The 25,047-nt window shown below is 43.7% G+C and overlaps 2 protein-coding genes across 3 annotated transcripts; both read left to right on the forward strand.

The window, feature by feature from the left end:
* The first annotated feature begins 1,379 nt into the window (after nt 1-1,379).
* Nucleotides 1,380-17,342, forward strand: LOC139366166 (bifunctional heparan sulfate N-deacetylase/N-sulfotransferase 1-like). The gene is made up of 13 exons (XM_071103339.1): nt 1,380-2,090; nt 2,942-3,424; nt 8,443-8,530; nt 8,862-9,016; nt 9,266-9,451; nt 10,333-10,461; nt 10,613-10,795; nt 11,251-11,347; nt 11,911-12,034; nt 12,397-12,571; nt 12,833-13,113; nt 13,242-13,344; nt 13,543-17,342. The coding sequence occupies exons 1-13, from the start codon at nt 1,527-1,529 to the stop codon at nt 13,660-13,662; spliced, it is 2,688 nt and encodes an 895-aa protein (XP_070959440.1). The 5' UTR covers nt 1,380-1,526; the 3' UTR covers nt 13,663-17,342.
* A 1,107-nt stretch (nt 17,343-18,449) lies between these two features.
* On the forward strand, nt 18,450-23,139 carry LOC139366167 (CD74 molecule, major histocompatibility complex, class II invariant chain a). Of its 2 annotated transcripts, none has more exons than XM_071103341.1 (9): nt 18,450-18,746; nt 19,544-19,713; nt 19,975-20,069; nt 20,306-20,362; nt 20,492-20,575; nt 21,576-21,657; nt 21,849-22,049; nt 22,252-22,305; nt 22,524-23,139. In XM_071103341.1, exons 1-9 carry the CDS (start codon nt 18,661-18,663, stop codon nt 22,529-22,531), a joined length of 837 nt encoding a protein of 278 aa, XP_070959442.1. In that variant the 5' UTR covers nt 18,450-18,660; the 3' UTR covers nt 22,532-23,139. The 2 variants fall into 2 exon arrangements, with proteins under 2 accessions (XP_070959442.1, XP_070959441.1); XM_071103340.1 differs by having other exon boundaries at nt 18,494-18,746; nt 19,972-20,069.
* The last annotated feature ends 1,908 nt before the right edge of the window (nt 23,140-25,047 follow it).

Raw genomic sequence — 25,047 nt, forward strand, 5'->3', positions numbered from 1 at the left:
GCCGCAGCAGCACGGCCCAGGAGGGCGATTTGGGGCATCTTTACAGATTGTGACTGACGCAGGAAGACCGGCGTGACTTCGCTATACCAAAATGTACAGTTCTCACACAGTTGATTGTTTTGTATGGTGAGATCTTTGGCCTCTCTCCATGGTATTCCACAAGGAATGCTATATGGAATGATATTGAACTCTCCTTCATGGAATACCTTGAGGAATTCTATATGGAACCAGGGAATGATATCAGGTTTTTCCCTCATCAAGCTACTCTAGTCAGAAATCAATAACTCATTAAATGCAGTCCGTGTCAGGGAACTACTGTTTTGTAAAGTGTCGGGCTTTGGTGGGCCCACACAGAGCACTCTGCTCTCTCTCTGTACGGTAATAAACCTTTGATAATGCCCTCCCTTTAAGAAGACATTTTTGATTGCGTTAGGTAATCCATTTTTGATTAGATCCAAGGTCTTAATGAATCCTTATGGGTAGAATGGTGGTCATTAATGAATGGTTGAGATTGAGAGGGCGGCGGTCTGTCTTGCTCTCGTGTGGGGTGTGTGTCCTTGGATAGCGGAAGAGAGAAGGAAAAAAAACCCGCAATACTTAATAATACAGTTGTCTCATTTCTCAAGTAGTTCTCCTTGATAGAGATGAGAATGGAGAGAAGAGAATGGTTCTGTGTGTTTTATGGGGAATAGGAGGCTAGTGACCATGGCTTCATTTTACATGCAGTAACAGATCCCTGCCTGGACAGACTGCCTCAACTGCTCGCCTCTAGGCTTTGTTCTCTGTCTGTGTCTGTGTCTGTGAGGGCCAAGGGTAGAGCTCTGATGGCATGTGTGTAGGTGAAGGCAAGAACTACTTTTTAAAATGACCTTTCAGAGGAGCTGGCACCTGCACTGTAGCCTACACCTCTCCCACACAAGTAAACAAACCAAAGAAATATGGCAGTGAGTTACGTAGAGGCAATATTCTCTCTGTGGATTTTTGATGTTCTATTTCTTTCTTGCGTTTCTTTCCAGGTCATCACCGGATATCGTCCAGGAGGATGCTGCTATTGGGATGACCTTTGTGACCTCACCTTTGCCCTCCCCTGGAAAGATCCACCACCAATCAAGAACCCTGAACAACGGCCTACATGGATGTGGTTGGCTGGTTCCAGTGATGGACAGGTGACCAGCCAGCCCTCTAGCCGCCCTCTTCTACTTTGACTCTCCTCCCCCTCCCTCCCAGACGTGCAGCGTGCACCCCCGGTCGGAGACCCCCCACATCTCTGCCATGGTGACATAATCAGCAGCACAACATGTGGGAGATCCAACATCATGAGACCTTCTCATTTCTATCTCCAGTAGCTGCTGCTGAAGCTGCTGCTTCTCTAGCCTGTGGATTACCGACTAGACCACTTGAAATAACAAGACGGACTTTGGACTAATTTACTTTTACTCTCCACCAAGTAGCCCTCGAGAGACTGTTTTCTGGGTGTTACGGTTGGACGGTCAGTGAGGTCAGTCGGTCGGGCGTTGTGCGTGACGATGCTGGGATGCGTGTCCCGCCTGCGTCGGCTGGTCCGTCTCGTCCACCACCTCCCCCTCCAGACCTCCCTGCTCCTCCTCTTCCTCTTCTGCACCGTCAGCGTCTTCGTCTCCGCATACTTCCTGTACGGCGTCAAACGGGAGCTCGAGCCCTCAGGAGGGGGCGTGGCTGGCAGCGAGGGGGCGTCGGCCATCTACAATGACCTGCGGGCGAGCCCGTCTCGGCTGCTCCCGGTGCGGGCGGTGTCGGGGGGGCTTGCTGGGGGCGAGGGGGGCAGAGGAGGGGTGAGGACAAACCCCCTGGTGCTGGTGTTTGTAGAGAGCCAGTACTCTCAGCTGGGCCAGGAGATAGTCGCCATCCTGGAGTCTGGACGTTTCCACTACCGGACAGAGATCTCTCCAGGTAAAGGGGACATGCCCACATTAACAGATAAGGAGCGTGGGCGCTTCACGCTAGTCATCTATGAGAACATTCTGAAATATGTAAACCTGGATGCCTGGAACCGAGAGCTGCTGGACAAGTACTGTGTGGAGTATGGAGTGGGCATCATCGGCTTCTTTAAGGTTAGAAACACCCTACTGGCTGTCTTTCACTCTATCTCCACCTCTCCAGCTGTCCATCTCTCTTTATCTTTCTGTCGTCCCTAAGGAAATAGATCTCACTGTGCTGGAGAGAATGTGAAAGAGCTGAGGTGAGGAGTAGTACATCTACAGTACCAGTCAAAAGTTTGGACACACCTACTCATTCAAGGGTTTTTCTGTATTTTTACTATTTTCTACATTGTAGAAAAATAGTGAAGACATCAAACTATCAAACCATCAAACTATGAAATAACACATATGGAATCGTGTAGTAACCAAAAGTGTTAAACAAATCAAAATATATTTTATATTTCAAAGTAGCCACCCTTTGCCTTGATGATAGCTTTTCACACTCTTGGCTTTCTCTCAACCAGCTTCATGGGGTAGTCACATGGAATGCTATTGGGGAGGGAATCAGAGTTCATCTCAATGAAATCTCATCTGAAGAGATAGTCAGCTCCATCATCAATGTTGAACAGGAATGTGTGTTAAATATCTCAGCAAGCATTGAGCAAAAGTTGCTGTAATATTTTTTGGTGTGAGCACATCTTTAGTGTGTGTGGGTGAGTGTTAACGTAATTGGTTTTTTGTGTGTTTTTAATTAAACCTTTATTTAACTAGACAATATAATAACATTGCGTTTTCTCAGACTCCCACATGAGGAAGGGTGAGTGAGAGCTAAAAAGATTCTATGCCACATGATTGGAAGTTTTGCCTATTAAGTGCAATACAACAGATTTCTATCTGCAACGTTCTGAATAGAATTGACTAGAATGGACCTGAAGTTGTAACGCTGTCCCCTCTTGATGTTGTCATTGATTTCCCTCCTGTAGGCCAATGAGAACAGCCTGCTGAGTGCCCAGCTCAAAGGATTCCCCCTCTTCCTCCATTCCAACCTGGGCCTGAAGGACTGCACGGTCAATCCCAAGTCCCCCCTCCTCTTCATCACACGCTCCGGCCAGCCCCTCCCCGGCCCCCTGCCCGGGGACGACTGGACCGTCTTCCAGTCCAACCACTCCACCTACGAGCCCGTGCTCCTGACCAAGACCCAGTCCGCCGAGAGTGTCCCCTCGCTCGGTACGACAGCCACGCTGCTCCCCTCCGTTGTGCAGGACCTGGGTCTCCACGACGGCATCCAGAGGGTTCTGTTTGGGAACAACCTCAACTTCTGGCTGCACAAGCTGGTGTTTGTGGACGCGGTGGGCTTCCTGTCGGGGAAGAGGCTGTCTCTCTCCCTGGAGCGACATCTACTGGTCGATATAGATGACATATTTGTGGGGAAGGAGGGGACCCGGATGAAGGTGAAGGATGTCAAGGTGATACATACTTGGAAAATAGAAAATATTAATTTCCAATGTTTTGGTCTCTGAGACCTTGATAATTGTGTTGCATAACATGTTTGTAATGAAGCATTATTAGCTAGGCAGTTGGGCTGGTACAGGACATGAAAGGCATCGTGCCATTCCTAGTATTATATTAAACTTCTCAGTATGCTGACTCAGATGACATATAATTAGGTTAAAATAAACAGATGATCGATGGAATTGTGTTGTTTGATTTCAGTGCAGCCTTTGATGTTATTTAACCAATAGATAAATAGTGTTCTTCAATGGAAGCTTTTCTAACATCAGATACAGGGCATTGTCCCTCAGGGCAGTTGCCTTCAGTCGTTACTCTTCTCGGTTTTTACAAATGATTTGCCACAGGTCTTACACAGAGCTGGAATGACTATGTATGCTGTTCATTCCACACTCCACATGTCGGCACCCAAAGCCAGTGAGCTCATTGGAATTCTAAATAAGGAGTTACAGTCAGAATCAAAATACACAAATGGCACAAATCAACTATGCTAGTTGTTCAGGCTCTGGTCTTCTTGATTACTGTTCGGTAATATGGTCAAGTGCAGCAAAGAAAGACCTAACAAAGCTGCAGCTGGCTCAAAACAGAGCAGCACGCCTTGCCCTTTACTGCACATACAGAGCTAACATCAACAACATGCATGCCAGTCTTTCCTGGTTGAGGATTGGTGAGAGATGAACTGTTTCTCTTCTAGTTTTTTACGAGAAGCGTTACATGCTGACCAGACCACTCGCGCATGTCCGTCCGCTATTCGCGCGCATGTTGATTTTGTCCCCCCACACCAGACGCGATCAAGAAACGCAGGTTGAAATATCAAAACGAACTCTGAACCAACTATATTAATTTGGGGACAGGTCGATAAGCAAACATTTATAGAAATTTAGCTAGCTAGTTTGCTGTTGCTAGCTAATTTGTCCCAGGATATAAACATTGGGTTGTTATTTTACCTGAACTGTACAAGGTCCTATACAATTAATCCACAGAAAAAAGGGTAAACCAAGTTTGTTTCTAGTAATCTCTCCTCCTTCAGGATTCTCCTTTTGACTTTATATGGTGGTTGGCAACCAACTTTAAGGTGCATTACCACCACCAACTGGACTGGAGTGTGGACCTCAATTCATCTTTCAATCACCCACGTGGGTATAGGCTCCTAAAAACCAATGAGGAGATGGCACGTGGATATATGCTCCTAAAAACAAACAAGGAGATGGGAGAGGCGGGATTTGCAGCACCTGAAGCTTCACAAATTGAACCAAGTTCTATTTTAGTGCCTGGCTATGCAGACTCGATTGAGCAGTGGGTGCAATGATTGAATAACATGTATGTGTACATTTATTTTGCAACACTCGAGCACGCGACGCAAGCGGTGTGGTCAGCATGAGAATTCCAGATTGTCTGCATAATCAAATAACATTCAGCTCCGACACCCATACATACTGCACAAGACATGCCACCAGGGGTCTCTTCACAGTCCCCATGTCCAAAACAAATTCACGGCAACGCACAGTATTATACAGAGCCATGATCGTATGGAACTCCCTTCCATCTTTAATTACTCAAGCAAACTTTCAATTTACCTTCAAAAAATGATTAAACAACATCTCATGGAACGGCGGGGACTGTGAGGCGACACAAACACACATGCACACACACTAAGGGCGTCGGCATGCTTCAGTTCGGCTGGCACCTAGCCACACTTTGCGAGCCGGCCGGAATGAGTGTGCTCGCATACTCCCATAAAAGACCTTCACTTGGAAAAATGAGAAAAAAGCAGCAATAGTACGGTTTGTCCATTTTGAAATGCTGTAGTTAGTATAAACTTCCTCAAAATAGTCCGAATGAATATTAATCTTGCAATCTTGCAATATTAGTCGCGCAATTTGACATCTAACTAAGCTGTTTGGTGTAGTACACTACAAGTACACCAAAAGTATGTGGACACCTGCTCGTCGAACATCTCATTCCAAAATCATGCATGCAGGAAGCATTCTCTTAGCATCCGCCAAACCCAGATTTGTCTGTTGGACTGCCAGATGGTGAAGTGAGATTCATCATTCCAGAGAACGCGTTTACACTGCTCCAGAGTCCAATGGCGGTGAGCTTTACACCACTCCAGCCGACAGTTCTTGTGCTGACGTTGCTTCCAGAGGCAGTTTGGAACTCGGTAGTGATTGTTGTAGGCGTTGTAACCGATTTCTACGCTCTTCAGCACTCAGCGGCCTCGTTCTGTGAACTTGTGTGACCTACCACTTCGCGGCTGAGTTGTTGTTGCTCCTAGACTTTTCCACTTCACAATAACAGCACTTACAGTTGACTGGGGCCGTTCTAGCAGGGCAGAAATGTTATGAACTGACTTGTTGGAAAGGTGGCATCCTATGACGGTGTCACGTTGAAAGTCACTGAGCTCTTCAGGCCATTCTACAGCCAATGTTTGTCTATGGAGATTGCATGGCTGTGTGCTCGATTTTATAAACCTGTTAGCAACGTGTGTGGCTGAAATAGCCGAATCCACTAATTTGAAGCGGTGTCCACATACTTTTATATATATAGTGTATTTCTTTAATGGAAAAAATTGCACGAAAATGAGTCGTCTCCCGTTGAATGACAACAAAGACTTTATTGATTACTCTGTACTGTTGACCAATCACCGACGAAGGGGCATAGACTTTGGCTCTGAACTTTGACTTGCCTCCAGAAAAGATGTTGTGTGCCCGAACAGCTGAAAAATTGTCACCGAAGCCCAATACGAACGAAAAACATCACATGTTGTCATAATATACAGTACCAGTCAAAAGTTTGGACAAAGCCTACTCATTCAAGTTTTTTTGTAATTTTCTACATTATAGAATAATAGTGAAGACATCAAAACTATAAAATAACACATATGGAATCATATAGTAACCAAAAAATGTGTTACACAAATCAGATGTATTTATATTTGAGATTCTTCAAAGTAGCCAACTTTGCCTTGATGACAGCTTTTCAGACTCTTGGCATTCTCTCAACCAGCTTCACCTGGAATGCTTTTCCAGCAGTTTTGAAGGAGTTCCCACATATGCTGAGCACTTGTTGGCTACTTTTCCTTCACTCTACGGTCCAACTCATCCCAAACCATCTCAAATGGATTGAGGTAATGTGATTGTCGAGGTCAGGTCATCTGGTTAAGTGTGCCTTGAATTGTAAATAAATCACTGACAGTGTCACCAGCAAAGCACCATCACATCTCCCCCTCCATGCTTCACGATGGGAACCACACATGCGGAGATCATCCGTTCACCTACTCTGCGTCTCACAAAGACACGGCGGTTGGAACCAAAAATCTAAAATTTGGACTCATCAGACCAAAGGACAGATTTCCACCAGTCTCATGTTTCTTGGCCCAAGCAAGTCTCTTCTTTCTTTCTTTCTTTCTTTCTTTCTTTCTTTCTTTCTTTCTTTCTTTCTTTCATACTTCCTTTCTTTCTTTCTTTCTTCTTATTGGTGTTGCAAAGTTGTTTCTTTGCAGAAATTCGACCATGAAGGCCTGATTCACGCAGTCTCCTCTGAACAGTTGATGTTGAGATGTGTCTGTTACTTCAACTCTGTGAAGCATTTATTTGGGCTGCAATTTCTGAGGCTGGTAACTCTAATGAACTTAACCTCTGCAGCAGAGGTAACCCTGGGTCTTCCTTTCCTGTGGCGGTCCTCATGAGAGCCAGTTTCATCACAGCTCTTGATGATTTTAGCGACTACAGTTAAAGAAACATTCTTGACATTTTCCATTTTGACTCACCTTCATGTCTTAAAGTAATGATGGAATGTCGCTTCTCTTTGCTTATTTGAGCTGTTCTTGCCATAATATGGACTTATGGGGTATCTTCTCTATACCACCCCTACCTTGTCACAACACAACTGATTGGCTCAAATGCATTAAGAAGGAAAGTCATTCCACAAATTAACTATTAACAAGGCACACCTGTTAATTGACACTCATTCCAGGTGACTGACTACCTCATGAAGCTGGTTGAGAAAATGCCAAGAGTGTGCAAGGCCGTTATCAAGGCAAAGGATTTGTTTAACACTTTTTTGGTTTCTAATGATTCCATATGTGTTATGTCATAGTTTTGAGGTCTTCGTGATTGTTCTACAGTGTAGAAAATAGTATAAACAAAGAAAAACCCTGGAATGAGTAGGTGTCCAAACTTTTGACTGGTACTGTTTACACCAACTCTTCCAAACTGTTCCGACTGGGAAGCATGCAAACGCCTTTACACACATCATTTTTTGGTTTTGTATTATTATGATGTATTTTTTTGAATGATTGTTTGTATATCGTTGTATTTTAAATTTGTCTGACTGTCCTCGTCTATCAGTGTTTTGTTACTTGTCATGTTTTGTGTTTTTTGTGGACCCCAAGAAGAGTAGCTGCTGCTTCTGCAAAAGCTAACGGGGATCCAAATAAACAAATAGAGTTGACAGGCTACAGCGTTACGATAGAGACACACACACACACACACACTCTCTTAAGAACAATATCATGAATATTTCAATACATACAGAATAGCAGAACCCTTTCAGTTATCTGTATCTTTCTCTGTGTGTCCCATCAGAGTTGGGCCGCTTCCTCACACGAGCTAGGGTAGAGAAGTATATCAAGGCTTCCTTCCTCTCTTGGAATCCGAACAGTGGGGTGTGAAGAATAAATCACACTGTCTCTCCTGACAAGGCAGGAGAGACACAGGGAGACGGGGAGAAAGAGGGAGATGTGAGTGGATTCAAATATAGTACGGAGATCAAATGAAACAAACACTCAAATCAGAGGAGAGAGAGAAAGGAGGAGAGAAAAGAGTACAGGAAAAATGCACCCGGGGGTGGATGAGGGTGTGTACAGGGAGGGAGTTGCAGATTGACAAATTCAGCTGTGTGTGTGACTGTGCGTGTGCTTACATGCGGGTGTGTATTGCCCTGCTCACCTTCCCTCTCCTCTCTGAGTCAGGCCCTGTTGGAGACCCAGAGAGCGCTGCGTAACAATGTTCCCAACTTCACCTTCAACCTGGGCTTCTCAGGGAAGTTCTTCCATGCAGGTAAGACCGGAGAACACAGCATCCCACTCATGCAGTACCCGATCTGTGTACTGAAGCTTATTACTGATAGCATCACAGTTTATACTCCAGTACTCCTTGGTTTATCACCAGAAATCCTAGTTTTCTCTTGTCCTCCTCTCTCTGTGATTATCTTCCTCACCTTCTATCTCACCCTTGTCCATTCCCTGACAACCTCCTTTCTTTGCCCTTTTCATGTTTCATATTCTCTCTATGCTCCACTGTCCTCCTCCTGTCCTCCCCTTCTTCCACTATTCTTCTTCTCACCTCCTATCCTCCTCTTCTCCCTCCCCCGTCCTCCCTTCATGTCCAGGGTCAGATGAGGAGGACCTGGGGGATGATCTGCTCCTCTCCTACGTCAATGAGTTCTGGTGGTTCCCCCACATGTGGAGCCACATGCAGCCCCACCTCTTCCACAACCAGTCAGTGCTAGCCGAACAGATGCTTCTCAACAAGAGGTTCGCTATGGTGAGTCTCTGTCTGTCTGGAGGCTAGCAGTGGGATGCTAGCAATTAGCCCACCTCACTATGTTGCTCCAAATGAGAAATTCAAACTTTAGCTTAACACAGCTAGCACCACTGTGATTTTAATTGTTATTCCTTCTTTCTCCCTACCTACTTTATATTTCTCTCTCTCTCTCGCTCTCGCTCTCTCTCGCTCTGTCCTTTCTTCTTCACACCCACCCCCTCCCTCTCCCCTCCCTCTCTATATCTCTAGGAGCACGGTATCCCCACTAACATGGGCTATGCGGTAGCCCCCCACCACTCAGGTGTGTACCCAGTTCACCTGCAGCTGTACGATGCCTGGAAGAAGGTGTGGGGCATCAAGGTGACCAGCACGGAGGAGTACCCCCACCTCAAACCTGCCCGTTTCAGACGGGGATTCATACACAGCGGTATCAGCGTGAGTCACAGAACCTTTACCGACGGTTGCACTCTCTCTCTCCCTTATTCTCCTCTTTACTCTTTCTTGCCTCTACCTCTTCTGTGTTTGCATCTCTCCTCCACTTCTCTCTGTTCCTACCTCCATCAACATCTTTCTATCTCTTCCCCCCACTTGTCTCTGTCCTCCCATGAGTGGTTGATATAACAGCGGTAGGATTTTATTTATATCACCGTGGCAACAGTGGCCTTGGAACGGACAGTCTCATTAGGCCTTCCCGTTGGGTCAGTAAGTGTGTTTTGAGGATCCCTCTACAGCAGGTGGTGATACTGGACCGTAGCCACGCCAACCACTTGGCTGGCCCCCAAACACTACCTCCTGGATACACCTTTAACAATATAGCAACACCATCCACGGCGATGACCGTAACACTGGCTTAATAACAGTAACCATAAATCACCAAAACATAACTTTATCTTCTTCGAAATACATTCTAAAATAAATCCGGTAGTCTAGTGTCTACAGTGTGTGGTGTTGCCAGTAGTTTTCCTCCCCTGCGCTCTGTATCTCTCTATTTTTGTCTGCCCTTGAGATGCAGCTCTGAGTGGTCCAGTCTTCTCTGCTCTGCTCATACAATACATTAGATGATTGATATTCAGATCCCCAGACACTCTCTCTCGCTGCGTGTGTATTTGAATGAATTTCCATATAGACTCAGAGCGAATGAGGTTTGCTTTCCCCAAACGAGAAGTATAATATGAAGATTATTGAACACAAAAGTGGTGATATTGCCTAATATGTTTTGCATTGACTAGACCAGTGGGGCTGGTGTGTGTGTGTGTGTGTGTGTGTGTGTGTGTGTGTGTGTGTGTGTGTGTGTGTGTGTGTGTGTGTGCGCGCAGGTCTTGCCCAGACAGACGTGTGGTCTGTTCACACACACCATATTCTATAAGGAGTACCCAGGCGGACCCAACGAGCTGGACAAACTCATCAACGGAGGAGAGCTGTTCCTCACTGTCCTACTCAACCCGGTGAGTTAACACGCACACACACAAACGCATGCACACACACTCTTTCATTCTCTCTATACATTCAATTGCTACTCAGACTATCAGAGTGGATTGAAGTGAACCTTTCTGTCTTTCTCTCTCCATTTTCCTTCATCCATCTCTCCTCCTCCAGATCAGTATTTTCATGACCCACCTGTCTAACTACGGTAACGACCGGCTGGGCCTTTACACCTTCAAAAGCCTGGTGGCCTTCCTGCAGACGTGGACCAATCTGCGGCTACAGACCTTGCCTCCCGTCCAGCTGGCCCACAGATACTATAACCTCTTCCCTAACGAGAAAGACCCACTCTGGCAGGTCAGTCTGTGGGAGAGAGAGCGAGAGAGAGAGAGAGAGAGAGAGAGTGGCTGGAACTGGATGTGTGCATTAACTAATACTGGGATGTTAAAGGGGTGCTCCACTCAAAATACAACCTAACATGTTAACAGTCTTGGAGAAATCAGCTACATCCAAGGGAAGTAAGAATATCATGTTAGGTTGTATTTTGCATAGATCCTCCCTTGAGTAATTTATTCAGGTTAGTCTCATTTAGATAGAATTTATTTAACAGGGGTCCTGGTTGGACCCTTGTCCTGTACACCACAATCTGTTGCCAAGAATTGTGTTTGTGTTCAAAGGGCATCTCCATTGATAGTTCCAATATGTAGCCGCATGTCCTCGGGATGTTGTATGGATGGATTTGTTCAGGGTTCATTAAGCAACTGGATACTTGTAAGAATTTCTAATGATCTTCATAAACCCTGGTCCTACAGGATCCCTGCGAGGACAAAAGGCACAAGGACATCTGGTCAAAGGAGAAAACGTGTGACCGCTTCCCCAAGCTGCTTGTCATTGGGCCTCAGAAGACAGGTGAGAGAGACGGAACACCAGCAACCCCCAGTGGGCATCACCAGCAATGACTCTCGGTCCACAATCTTACGTTGCTTTGTTTCACCTCGTTTCTGTTTCATTTCCCTACCTCTTGTAATTATTTACAATAGTTCGAGTTGAGACGTCTTTGGTCTGGTCTGTAGGAGGGAGGTTTCGAGACTTTGGGCTGAAGAGGTGTCGTTCTTTCAGTGTTACACACTCTCAGTACAGAACAGAACAGACTAACAGGAACTGACCTGTCACAGATGACCGACTGACTCGCTCTCCTCCAGAGTGAAAGCAGAAGGAAGTTTATGAGGAACACACACTCACCGACACTAATGGGAATGGGACACTAACGAGACAATTTATTAGATTATTAATTGTTATGGCTGCGGCAAGGTGCTTCAAAGTCAATTTGTCAATGCCTCAAAATAGATTCTCCCTCTCGCTTCTCTCTCTCTTGCTCTCTCTCTCTCTCCTTCTTCCCCTCCCCCCTCTGTCTTTCTCTATCCACTTCCTCCCCTCCCCCGTCTCTCTCCCTCCCTCCCTCCTCTCCATAGGTTCTACAGCCCTCTATCTGTTCCTGGGCATGCACCCTGACCTGACCAGTAACTACCCCAACAAGGAGACCTTTGAGGAGATCCAGTTCTTCAATGGACACAACTACCACAGAGGCATCGACTGGTATGACTGCCACCGAGAAAGAGCTCTGGGCCCGTGTTCATAAAGCATCTCAGAGTAGGAGTGCTAATCTAAGATCAGGTCCCCACAGTCCATGTAATGGTATTCCTTATGATCTAAAAGGCAAAACTGATCCTAGATCAGCACTCCTACTCTGAGACGCTTTATGCATATTTACAATAAGCAGAATTACAATAAGCAGGGTGATCGCGAAGTGGATGACAACTTAGAGGCGCTTGCGCAGACCCAGACAATGTCTAGAGACTTTCCATTGAACATGCTTTCTAGTCCAGGAGCTTAATATGTGCTTCTGTCAGTTTATAATTTAGTTGGTGTATCTGTTTACTCTTTTGGTGAACACACAGGTACATGGAGTACTTCCCCCTGCCCTCCAACACCAGCTCAGACTACTACTTTGAGAAAAGTGCCAGCTACTTTGACTCCGAGGTGGCAGCGGAGCGGGCGGCCACCCTCCTGCCCAAGGCCAAGATCATCACCATCCTCATCAACCCAGCCGACCGCGCTTACTCCTGGTACCAGGTTAGTTATAACTCTTTATAATGCATGAGACATAACCATTCTTCCTTATTAACATGTAATATCCAATCCTGGTACCAAGTCTTAGAAATGCTGATAACTGTTAGAATTTATAATAATATATGAGTAGTTAGGCCTATGTCATGCTCTTATTACTGAGTTATAACCACTCTTGTTACTAGGTCAGTTATACCTCATCAGGCACCATATTACTGAGTACCATATTAACACAACACCATTTCTTCTCTCTGCTTCCCCTTACAGCACCAGCGTGCCCATGATGACCCGGTGGCTCTGAAGTACTCCTTCCATGATGTCATCACGGCTACCCATGATTCCCCGGTAAAACTGCGTGTGCTCCAGAACCGCTGTCTGGTGCCAGGCTGGTACGCCATCCACATGGAGCGCTGGCTCAAACACTACCACTCCAGCCAGGTCCTGGTTCTGGACGGGCAGCAGCTGAAGACTGAGCCGGCCTCAGTCATGGACAGGATCCAGAAGTTTCTGGGCCTGGTCAACACCGTCAACTACCACAATATCCTAGCGTGAGTTCTCTTTAGCAACACATAGCAGCTAACCTACCTAACCATTTATAAAGTTCATTCAGTAACTGATTCCAAGTGTCCCAGGTGTAGGTTTAGGTACGTTTACAAAATGTTCTGATTTTCTGCAGGTTTGACCCCAAGAAAGGCTTCTGGTGTCAGCTGCTGGAGGGAGGGAAGACCAAGTGTCTGGGGAAGAGCAAGGGGCGTAGGTACCCTGACATGGACCCGGAGGTAAGAGTTCTCATTTGCCAATACAAGTTGTTCACTGATATTTGCTTAATTAAGATACATGTTTGTAGACTACCTCTACGATTATCCTGCTTGTAACTGATAAGGGGTGTTTATTGATTGAATCTTGGCTGTGGGGGTAATTATCATATTATCTCTCTCTAAATTACTCCTATTGTTCTCTCTTTCTCTTTCCTCCAGTCCCAGTCGTTCCTCAGGGAGCACTACAGGGATCACAACATAGAGCTGTCTAAGCTGCTGTACAGAATGGGCCAGCCCCTGCCCAGCTGGCTCCGAGAGCAACTGATCCATACCAGGTAGAAGTACCGGGAGGGCGGGGGGTGGCAGCTCAGCGGACAGTACCACAGCTCAACCATCCCCCTGACAGAATACCATATGGAGGAGTATGATTCTATCCCCTTAGAGGATTATTTGAATCCCTTAAAGAATCCATAAGGGATAAGTACTCACCCTTGACAAGGTTCAGAAGGGGTGTGTTTTCTGATCACCTGTCAAAGTGAAGATTAGGATGCACGAGCCTCCTTCTCAGGGTGCCCTTCATAAGAGGGAAGGACATTGAGGAAGGGAGAGCAGGGATTGTGATTTACTAGTTGGCAGTGAGTCTACAATGGCCTGCCGCCTAAGTTCTCTCCCCTTACTCCCCAAGTTGCACCTCCCCATGATGCACCACCACCCTCACTTGGTACGGTCTAGGAACAGGACTGTACCACCTCTTACGGGGGTTTACCTGTGATACAGACAGGATGGGATAGAGACGGGGGTGGTCAACCCTTATCCGCTCTTCCTTTGACTATCCCTTGCCTTACTCACATGGACTCAGACCTTACTCTTGGGAGGAAGAGGAGGATGAAGAGGAAAAGTGAGACTTGGCTAGCCTGTACAGTACCAGTCGTTTAAGGCTGGGCGGAAATGAACAGTGTCAGCTTGTGTCAGTCAACACTCTACTCCCATATACTGAAAGACACAACTAACTGCCATCCTAGAAATTGGAAGATGAATGAATAAAGTAGATGATGAAACAATAGGGCAGATATGACAAATGAGTAGAGATCAATTAGCACTTGAATTAAAAAAAATGAATGGCATTAGTTGGAAATGCCTGTGGTCTCTGTCTAAAAACCAAGAGGGATATGTTGTGTATTGACTGGTAGTCTTATTCACTAGGCCTTTGTAGACACTAGACATTAACACATTTACCAGTGCCAGGACAGAATCAGCACCACTACATTGCATGGCCTATTGACAGTTCTTATTTTTTTAAGATTGTGACCATTTTTTTTTACCCCTTTTTTGTTTATTTTAACTTTGGAGACGCGTTATTGTAGAATTGACCAGAAAGAAGTTTTGCTTACTCTCTGTTTCGGATGGAGTTGATTGCACAGCACAGGGGGGTGCCAGGCTGCACATGTTAAAAGCACAATATGCAAAGTGGTATCTCTTAAAAAGACTCTTTACAAATTCACACAGGTTCTCATTAACCCTTTTGAGCAAAACACGTTGAAAATAAGTATTTCTGGTCAAAAAGATGTTGAAATGACGTATTTGTAACGTCTTGTGCTCACTGGGACAGGTTGTCTGTATGTGAAGTTGGACATAAGCTATGTTTAAATGCTCTCATGGAGATAGAAAATGAGAAAACAAAACAATATTTTTATTGAGGATGTCGTCAAAGCTGTGTATATTTTTGTCTCTTTGTTCTATTTAATTTGTTATTAGCAGGTGTTCATAGTATTTCTGCGTTGCATCAGGGAGGATATAAAATATGCACATCTAACATAGTCAATATGAGCCTATACAGTTGAAGTCAGATGTTTACATACACCTTAGCCAAATACATTTAAAATCAGGTTTTCACAATTCCTGACATTTAATCCTAGTAAAAATGCCCTGTTTTAGGCCAGTTAGGATCACCACTTTATTTTAAGAATGTGAAATGTCAGAATAATAGTAGAGAGAATGATTTATTTCAGCTTTTATTTCTTTCATCACATACCCAGAGGGGTCAGAAGTTTATATACACTCAATTAGTATTTGGTAGCATTGCCTTTAAATTGTTTAACTTGGGTCAAATGTTTTGGGTAGCCTTCCACAAGCTTCCCACAATAAGTTGGGTGAATTTCAGCCTATTTTTCCTGACAGAGCTGGTGTAACTGTGTCAGGTTTTAGGCCTCCTTGCTCGCACACGCTTTTTCAGTTCTGCCCACAAATGTTCTATAGGATTGAGGTCAGGGCTTCGTGATGGCCACTCCAATACCTTGACTTTGTTGTCCTTAAGCCATTTTGCCACAACTTTGGAAGTATGCTTGGGGTCATTGTCTATTTGGAAGACCCATTTGCGACCAAGCTTTAACTTCCTGACTGATGTCTTGAGATGTTGCTTCAATGTATCCACATAATTGTCCCCCCTCATGATGTCATCTATTTTGTGAAGGGCACCAGTCCCTCCTGCAGCAAAGCACCCCCACAACATGATGCTACCACCCCCGTGCTTCAAGGTTGGGATGGTGTTCTTCGGCTTGCAAGCCTCGCCCTTTTCCCTCCAAACATAACGATGGTCATTATGGCCAAACAGTTCTATTTTTGTTTCATCAGACCAGAGGACATTTCTCCAAAAAGTATGATCTTTGTCCCCAAGTGCAGTTGCAATCTGTAGTCTGGCTTTTTTATGGCGGTTTTTGAGCAGTGGCTTCTTCCTTGCTGCGCTGCCTCTCAGGTTATGTCGATATAGGACTTGTTTTACTGTGGATATATATAGTTTTGCACCTGTTTCCTCCAGCATCTTCACAAGGTCCTTTGCTGTTGTTCTGGGATTGATTTGCACATTTCGCTTCAAAGTACGTTCATCTCTAGGAGACAGAACGCGTCTCCTTCCTGAGCGTTATGATGGCTGCGTGGTCCCATGGCGTTTATAGTTTGTACAGGCGTCTATTGTTTGTACAGATGAATGTGGCACCTTCAGGCATTTGGAAATTGCTCCTAAGGATGAACCAGACTTGTGGAGGTCTACCCCAAAAAATTCTGAGGTCTTGGCTGATTTCTTTGTATTTTCCCATGATGTCAAGCAAAGAGGTAGGCCTTGAAATACATCCACAGGTACACCTCCAATTGACTTAAATGATGTCAATTAGCCTATCAGAAGCTTCTAAAGCCATGACATCATTTGCTGGAATTTTCCAAGCTGTTTAAAGGCACAGTCAATTTAGTGTATGTAGACTTCTGACCCACTGGAAAATTGATACAGTGAATTATAAGTGAAATAATCTGTCTGTAAACAATTGTTGGAAAAAGTACATGTCATGCACAAAGTAGATGTCTTAACCGACTTGCCAAAACTATTTGTTTAACAAGAAATTTGTGGAGTGGTTGAAAAAAAGAGTTTTAATGACTCCAACCTAAGTGTATATGTAAACTTCAGACTTCAACTGTACGTACGGTATAGTTCCAAATTTGTTGGTCACATGGTTTTACCACCGCAACCATAGATATCAAAAAGCTGCTCTTACTGTCTGCAATTGTTGTCAGTCGATATAGCAATTCACATGCATTTCCTGACTATGTCGTGTCATGTTGTAGACATACGTTATTGCATGTGGTCGAGGTGACATTCTTTCAGCCCCCTCTCACAATGCAATGAGAGAGGTATTTAAGTGGGAGAGAATCAGCCAGGTCGTATTGAAATGTCACTACAATGGGTCATATAACACAGTGCCATCTGCTAAAGTCCAAGCAGATCTTCTGTTTCCTGTCTGTTCATACCATCCCCTCTCATCTCTCCTCACGCAGTCAACTGGTGTACAGAGGTCCTTGATTTCTTTATATAAAGTATTATTGACACGATAATAACGCATAATAACAGTAATGATGGTACTAATCTCCCTGGACTGTACGATAAAGACGTGTAATTGTCGTCAATAATTTTTACGGTGTAACTGATATTGTTGGTGCTTTTTAATTTGCAAATAAACACCACTGTATTTTTGTCTCGTTGGTCAATTTGCTCTTCTTTCCCCTCTGAGTTTTCAGATAAGCACTCTATAATTTGGAACGGGAGAAACGGATTACTGCTCAAACAAAGTATGTTTTGGCATTAGAGAAGACGGAGATTGGAATAGTCTCACGGGGGGCAAGTATGAGGAAATGAACAATGAGGAAACTCACTATTAGGGTCTGGTGTGTTCGCATTTTTTCCCCTGCTTATTTTATAAACATAATCTTATAGTGGTTTTAGTTTCACAGTATATTTTAACATTTTGGGGGTTTCAGTTTGAAGCTGTGTTAGAAGATGAGTACAGATATCCATCTCCAGACTGACTGAGTCTAAACTGACTATGAGTAAATGTGTACTATATTGAGACTTTTCTTGTCCTCACATGATGATCTGATTTATCTTGACAGCATCTCCTTCTCATCACCGCTTCCTTAAAATGAAAATCCCCAACATTCACTGTAGAATAAGGGGATTCCTGATCAAGAACTAGGGAATGACCGATGATCCGTTTACAGAAGTAGATAATAGCCTTCAAGACATCCAATGAGAATAGAACTTCATAATATGACAATGTTGTCTCTGGGGAGAAGGGTTTCAAACATCTTGCATCCTTATCAACTTTAATATCATACTAACCTTTCCTATTACCATACTGCAGCTTCTAAAGTATCTGCATCCCATTTCAGAATAGAATTAAGGACAAAAGCCAAATATTATTTTTTTCTATCTACACATTATTACCTCCTGAAAATAAGAGAAGCAAAATATTGCACTGGTTCAAACCTCTATCCATAAGTATTATTTATATTAATTGTTTTATCAAATAAATCTCATATAATTACTGGGACAGTTTAGGTACAGGGCTAGATAAACACGGGTGTATCCGTTGTAAATGTTGCACCCATTCCAGAATGAATTATGATCTGTAGAGTAAAAGCGTTTCCTCGTAAACCAATCAAATGGGATGTTCATTTTAAATGTTAAATCTGAGGGATTTTCTAACAACTATTAATGCTATGAAATGTTGAACTACTTTCTTTTCATCCGTTCAGATTTGTCTGCCTCCATCAACAAGTGATGCAGGGCAGGTTGACCAATGACAGCTTAGAATAAACTCCTCGACAATGTAGTTGAACCTGCCCATCACTTTATTGACTCGGGACTTTCCATTTAATTCCAGGCTAGACCATTGTTCTATTCATTTCAGCCCGATACTTTCTCCGAATAGATCCCTTCCTCATTTACTACACTGTTAAATCGTTGCGTTCGTCGGATCCAGACTAGTTTTGATTTGAGAGAACTTGGAGAGTATGGAGGAGCAACAGCAACGTGATGATGCGCTCCTGGAGCGCACAGGGAGCCAGGACGTGATCCTACCAATGACAGCTACAAGAGGGTGAGACACAATTACTGCAAAATCTATAAAACATATTTCATTTGTTAAGTATTACAAATGAAATATGTTTTATAGATGTTGCAGTTAAATCGGTAAACATTCATTTTGCCTATAGGGTCAGTGTTTCTTTACCTTCCAAATGAAGGTTCAAGTATGTATAAACTCAAATTATTTTATTATAATATCAAAAAGGATATATAAATAATATTAGGAAAGTCCTTAAAAAGGTGTAATATTTTATGCTTAAGGTTACAACTGGTAGGCTATGCTATTCTGAATTTACATCATTATTGAAAGTATGCACAAATGATATTGAACATGCAATCACGACATTTGATTTCATGTATTTTTCTGAATTACATTCCCAACGTGTTGATTATAGATTGTTAAGATTGTTAAGGTAGTATTAATACAAATGGGAGCTATCTGATTAGGTGGCCTTCCCCATACTTTCGCTATTTCCTAGTCAAAGCCTCTGCCTGGCAACTAGTGATGTCTCACAAACCTGCATTAATCATTGGCTCAGGAATGAGGAACAGAAAACGGTTTCATATTTTCATTCTAAAAAGGGGGGTGGGTAGTTCTTTGTTGCATAAGAACTGGTTTAGGATTAGCTTTTGACTCTGGACCAGGGCTTTGATTCTTTTTTTTTTGGAGGTGCACTGATCTCACATAACATACCAGGGCAAATCCAAAAATGTCAGAGATGCAATTATGCACATCCTCATACCACTTTGAAAATGACATTTGATCCAGTCCCCATGGGGTCAAGGTGTAATCTCTATATCTCTCTGTAGGGCTTCTAACAGCCGTCCGTTGAAGATAGCAGGGTTCACAGTGTTGGCCTGTCTTCTCCTGGCCGGCCAGGCCTTCACTGCCTACATGGTCTTCAACCAGAGGGGCCAGATCCACGACATGGAGAAGACCAATGATAACATGCGCAAGCAGCTGAGAAACAGACCTCCAGGTAAGGGAGGAAGGGGGGAAGGAAAGGGGAGGGAGGAGATGGAGGAACAAGGAGGGAAGGAGTGGTGTTGATGTTGGTGGTCAAAGGAGAGGGAAGTGAGATATACTTATTTAGGAAGAGAGACTGGGGGGACTTGATAGAAAAGAGAAATACAGGTACTGGGTTTATTCCTCTGAAGTTCAAAGTTCTGGGGGAGCTAGCTTTATCCCAATTTGAAGTGTGCACTCATTGGTCTCTGTCACCCCCCTTTTGCTCAAGCAGTAGCCCCTGTCCAAATGCACATGCCCATGCTCAACATGCCCCGGCTGATAGACTTCACTGATGAGGACACCAAGACAGAAAAGACTCCCATGACGGTATGACTCCTGTTTCCCCATTGCGGTCTTCTTAAAGGCTTCTATAAACTGAGGAAAAGCGGTCACTAGATGGCAGCAACTACTCACTTGCAACTGTCAACTTATGTGTAACTCCAGTGAAATTGCATTGTATATCTACCCCCTTAGGAGTAAGCTCCCTCTTCCTGCTCTTTTGAAATTATAATATGAGTGTGATGAGTATTTATTTTCTGTTTGTCTCTCTGCTCTCCCATCAGAAATTGGAGGCCACTGCCATTGTGAGCCTAGAGAAGCAGGTGAAGGACCTGCTGCAGGTAAATTAATAAATACATATTCATTTATCCACTCTTTGCATTGAAGTCACCTCTACAAAAGGACAGAGAAATGTCAAATATTGACAATCGATCGATTGATCAATCATTTGATTGTCTGTTTTTATTTAGAGCCCCCAGCTGCCCCAGTTCAACGAGACGTTCCTGGCCAACCTACAGAGCCTGAAGAGACAGATGGAGGAGGCCGAGTGGAAGGTGAGACTGAATCTGTGTGTCCCAAATAGCACCCTATTCTCTCTCTAGTGCATTCCTTTTGACCCTGGCCATAAGGCTCCTGTTTACCATTTGGGACTCACCCTGAGAACATATACTTATAATAGGCAGGACAAACATATTTCAACGATTTCACTTATATAATCAAAACCAATAAATGATAGCAAGTTTTTTTTTGCCTCATTCAGTAGTTTGACCTAATTAAGTAGATTCATGTTGAAAAATAATGTGAAAATAATAATTTATATTCCTAAAGCATAAGTTGAAAATTATACTGTTGCTGCTTCCTGCTGTCATGGATTTTACATTTATAGCCCAGTGTCAAAACATTGGTTTTAGATGTCCAATCTCATAATCAATATGCTGAAATAAGTTGTGATATGTTGAAGACAAAACAGACACACTATTCACACTTGTGTTCAGGTAACTTGTATTCTGGTAAATTAGTACCTTATAAACTTCTCAGGCACCAATATTTACCAGTCGGTCACTCTAGACTGGAATTGATTAGTACAAACCAAAGATATTTATCTGGTACAAGCAATTGAATTTCTAAGATTGTGATAAATATAAACTTTCATACTAACACAACCAATCTGAGGTAAAAAAAGGATGTGTATTTTCTGTCATTCTTGAGTGGTGAAAACATTAGTTTGTTTAATGTACTAAGACGTTTTGTCTACCATAGGGAATTTAGGGTAGTATAAAATATTTTGATTTAAGATGATAGTTAATGAAGCACACTCACAGTTTTTTTTACAACAATGACATACATTTCTTACTACTTTAACCATAGAGAGAGTTTAACCACAATTGTTAACCACAATTTAATCAGGCGCTCTAGACTAGAGCTTACATAGTGACTGTGCAGCAGGCTGAATGTTTGATGTCTCTCCTTATAATATCCCATGAATATACAGTAGATGACCCACACTTAGGCCTATCTTATTTGAACTTTAACCCCCGACTGTGTTTTCTGCAGGGTTTTGAGACTTGGGCACGTAATTGGCTGCTCTTCCAGATGGCCCAGGATAAGCCCCCTGCACCCACCACACCTCAGCCTGGTGAGTTTACCACAAACCACCGCCATCACCACCACCCACCAACCTTCACACCACCTTACGAATGCACAACTTCCTCTGTCTTGTCTCTCTGTCTCTTATGTCATCCACGACCTGAACCAAGTATCGAATAAAAACTCACCTTTTCTCTCCTCTTTTCTTTCGTCTTTCCCTCTCTTCTGTCTGTTCCTCAGCCGCTGGCCTGCAGACCAAGTGTAACCTGGAGAAGTCGTTCCACGGCCGTAAGCTTGGTGCCTACCTCCCTCAGTGTGACGAGCAGGGCAACTACCTGCCCATGCAGTGCTGGCACGCCACTGGTTTCTGCTGGTGTGTGGACAAGAACGGCAAAGTCATCGAGGGCACCAGCATGCGTGGCAGAGCCACCTGTGACAGAGGTAGGAACTGGGCAGACAGTTATACAGCGTTAAGCGTTACTGAACTCTGTGTCCATGCAATTGCTTTTTAGTGCATTCTGCAGTCTATAACAAAGCTCATTTGCTCACTATTGCACCTGCCATGGTATATCTATGCAGTTGTATGTACATATAGATAGTGATGTGACTATTTTTGTCTCATGCTACGGTTTGTTCCCCGCAGTCCCCAGTCGGATGGCAGCTTTCCCCAGGATGATGCAGCTGAAGGAGTACAAGGGTGAGTGTTTCACAGACAAGCAGAACTAGAGAGGGAGAGAAATAAACTCAATAACAAACAGACAGAGAGAGAGGGATACAATACATAGACCACACTTGATTACATGGAACTAAATGGTGTTGTCTGACTGTTTTGTTTTTACACTGTGTACTGTTCATCTGAATAAATTGCATGATGGTTTCGTACATATGGTTGATTCTATTCTCTATATTTTGCAGATGAGTAAAACCACAGCTCCACCAGGGCACCAGCTGGCCTGCTCTCCTCGTCTCACTGCCAGATCGAAAAATGTTTTTGTTTTTTTACTTCTAATGACTATTTCACTCTTCCGCTATCATGATAAAGGTCAATTATATGGGATACAACACAATGAAATACTCTCTTTTGATTTATGGATAATAGTTTTCTTTGGACAGTATAAATGCTGTGAACAATATTAACAGCATTTTTTTGCTTCTGAACTCAACACAGCTATGTAAAGCATTTGAGATATAAATACAAGATGTGTGTTACATTTTAAACCATGCACAACACCCAGACTTTTCCATCCCCAAACCCTGACCCAAACTCCTGTCAACTTTGACCCCTAGTCCCTTAACCTGGCCCTCCAATCATATCCAGCTGATGGAGGCTAGCCCCACCCCGTTTCCCTATTCTGTCTCTCCACACATAGACTGCCATAGGGCTTATTTGATCAGCTTCTGTCTAGAGTTTCTAACATAGATGTAATGTTTTAAACCTCTATAACCCTGTCTTTGAAGCATGCTTTGACTTTTATGAATGTAGGGAAAGGTAAACCGATAAAAATTAATAAAGTGCTATTTCCTACTAAAATGTGTTTGTTTTTTTGTGAACTCTAATGTACAATAAATCTCTTTAGGACAGACTACTTAAACATACATGGTACCATCTGACTAGAGATTTTAGTTCTGGGATAACAGATTCATTTAACATGGAATCTACCCACCACAAAAAAACAACTAGTGTAAAATGAAAGACCATAACAAGACTGCAGATTAAGGGTTATGCTATTTTTTTTATTTATTTATCCGTTATTTTACCAGGTAAATTGACTTAGAACATATTCTCATTTGCAGCAACGACCTGGGGAATAGTTACAGGGGAGAGGAGGGGGATTAATGAGCCAATTGTAAATTGGTTAGGAGTAGGCTACAGTAGGATGAAATTAACTGTTTGACACATCATCGGTTTTACTTTTCCCTCCATTAATGGTAAAGGTAGGATTGGGAGAGGGTAAGCTGATCCTAGATCTGTGCAGAACATCTATACTAAGATGTTGGTTACTGAAGAACATTACTTTTTAAAGCACAACATTTTGGTGTAGGGTGGCATGCCTCTATGTATAATGATGATGGTAATACAACATGCTCCTTGGCAGAGGGAGTATAATTCTTGGTAAATGACATACGATACATGACCAAAAGTATGTGGATACCTGCTCGTCGAACATCTCATTCCAAATCATGGGAATTAATATGGAGTCGGTCCCCTCTTTGCTGCTGTAACATCCTCCACTCTTCTGGGAAGACTTTCCACTAGATGTTGGAACATTGCTGCGGGGACATACTTCCATTGCTGCGGAGACTTGCTTCCATTCAGTCAAGAGCATTAGTGAGGTTGGGCACTGATGTTGGGTGATTAGGCCTGGCTCACAGTCAGCGTTCCAATTCATCCCAAAGGTGTTTCAATGGGGTTGAGGTCAGGGGTCTGTGCACGCCAGTCAAGTTCTTCCACACCAATATCGACAAACCATTTCTGTATGCACCTCACTTTGTGCATGGGGGCATTGTCATGCTGAAACAGGAAAGGGCTATCCCCAATTTGTTGCCACAAAGTTGGGTGCACAGAATCGTCTAGAATGTCATTGTATGCTGTAGTGTTAAGATTTCCCTTCAATGGAACTAAGGGGCCTAGCCCAAACCATGAAAAACAGCCCCAGACCATTATTCCTCATCCACCAAACTTTTCAGTTGGCACTATGCATTCAGGCAGGTAGCGTTCTCCTGGCATCCCCCAAACCCAGATTCGTCCGTCAGACTGCCAGATGGTGAAGCGTGATTCATCACTAGAGAACGCGTTTTCAATGCTCCAGAGTCCAATGTCGGCAAATTTTACACCACTCCGGCGCTTGGCATTGTGCATGGTGATCTTAGGCTTGTGTGCGGCTGCTCAGCCATGGAAACCCATTTCATGAAGCTCCCAACGAACAGTTCTTGTGCTGATGTTGCTTCCAGAGGCAGTTTGGAACTTGGTAGTGTTGCAACCGAGGACAGACGATTTTAACTCGCTTCAGCACTCGGCGGTCCCGTTCTGTGATCTTGTGTGGCCTACCACTTCGCTGCTGAGACATTGTTGCTCCTAGACGTTTCCACTTCACAATAACAGCACTTAGAGTTGACAAGGGCAGTTCTAGCAGGGCAGAAATTTGACAAACTGACTTGTTGAAAACATGACAAAAGTTACTGCGCTCTTCAGTAAGGCCATTCTACTGCCATTGTTTGTCTATGGAGATTGCATGACTGTGTGCTCGACTTTATACACCTGTCAGCACCGGGTGTGGCTGAAATAATCGAATCCAGTAATTTGAATGGGTGTCCACATATTTTTGTATAAATAGTGTATTGTCATTCAAGGTGCTTTATTCTATTCTCCAATGCTGATGGGGCATAATATGGAAGGTGAATAGAGATAGCTAACATTGGACCTTAGCTCCCAGCACTA

Source organism: Oncorhynchus clarkii, chromosome 14 (assembly GCF_045791955.1).
Source record: "Oncorhynchus clarkii lewisi isolate Uvic-CL-2024 chromosome 14, UVic_Ocla_1.0, whole genome shotgun sequence".
Taxonomy (NCBI): Eukaryota; Metazoa; Chordata; class Actinopteri; order Salmoniformes; family Salmonidae; genus Oncorhynchus; species Oncorhynchus clarkii.

What these genes read in the sequence shown, in the direction of transcription:
- LOC139366166 (XM_071103339.1), top strand. Translation starts at nt 1,527, where the DNA reads ATGCTGGGATGCGTGTCCCGCCTGCGTCGGCTGGTCCGTCTCGTCCAC. An exon ending in TCATACACAGCGGTATCAGC is followed by an intron (nt 9,452 to 10,332) that starts GTGAGTCACAGA and finishes GTGTGCGCGCAG; the next exon opens with GTCTTGCCCAGACAGACGTG. An exon ending in TACCACAGAGGCATCGACTG is followed by an intron (nt 12,035 to 12,396) that starts GTATGACTGCCA and finishes GTGAACACACAG; the next exon opens with GTACATGGAGTACTTCCCCC.
- LOC139366167 (XM_071103340.1), top strand. Translation starts at nt 18,661, where the DNA reads ATGGAGGAGCAACAGCAACGTGATGATGCGCTCCTGGAGCGCACAGGG. An exon ending in GCTGAGAAACAGACCTCCAG is followed by an intron (nt 19,714 to 19,971) that starts GTAAGGGAGGAA and finishes CTTTTGCTCAAG; the next exon opens with CAGTAGCCCCTGTCCAAATG. An exon ending in TGGAGGAGGCCGAGTGGAAG is followed by an intron (nt 20,576 to 21,575) that starts GTGAGACTGAAT and finishes TGTTTTCTGCAG; the next exon opens with GGTTTTGAGACTTGGGCACG.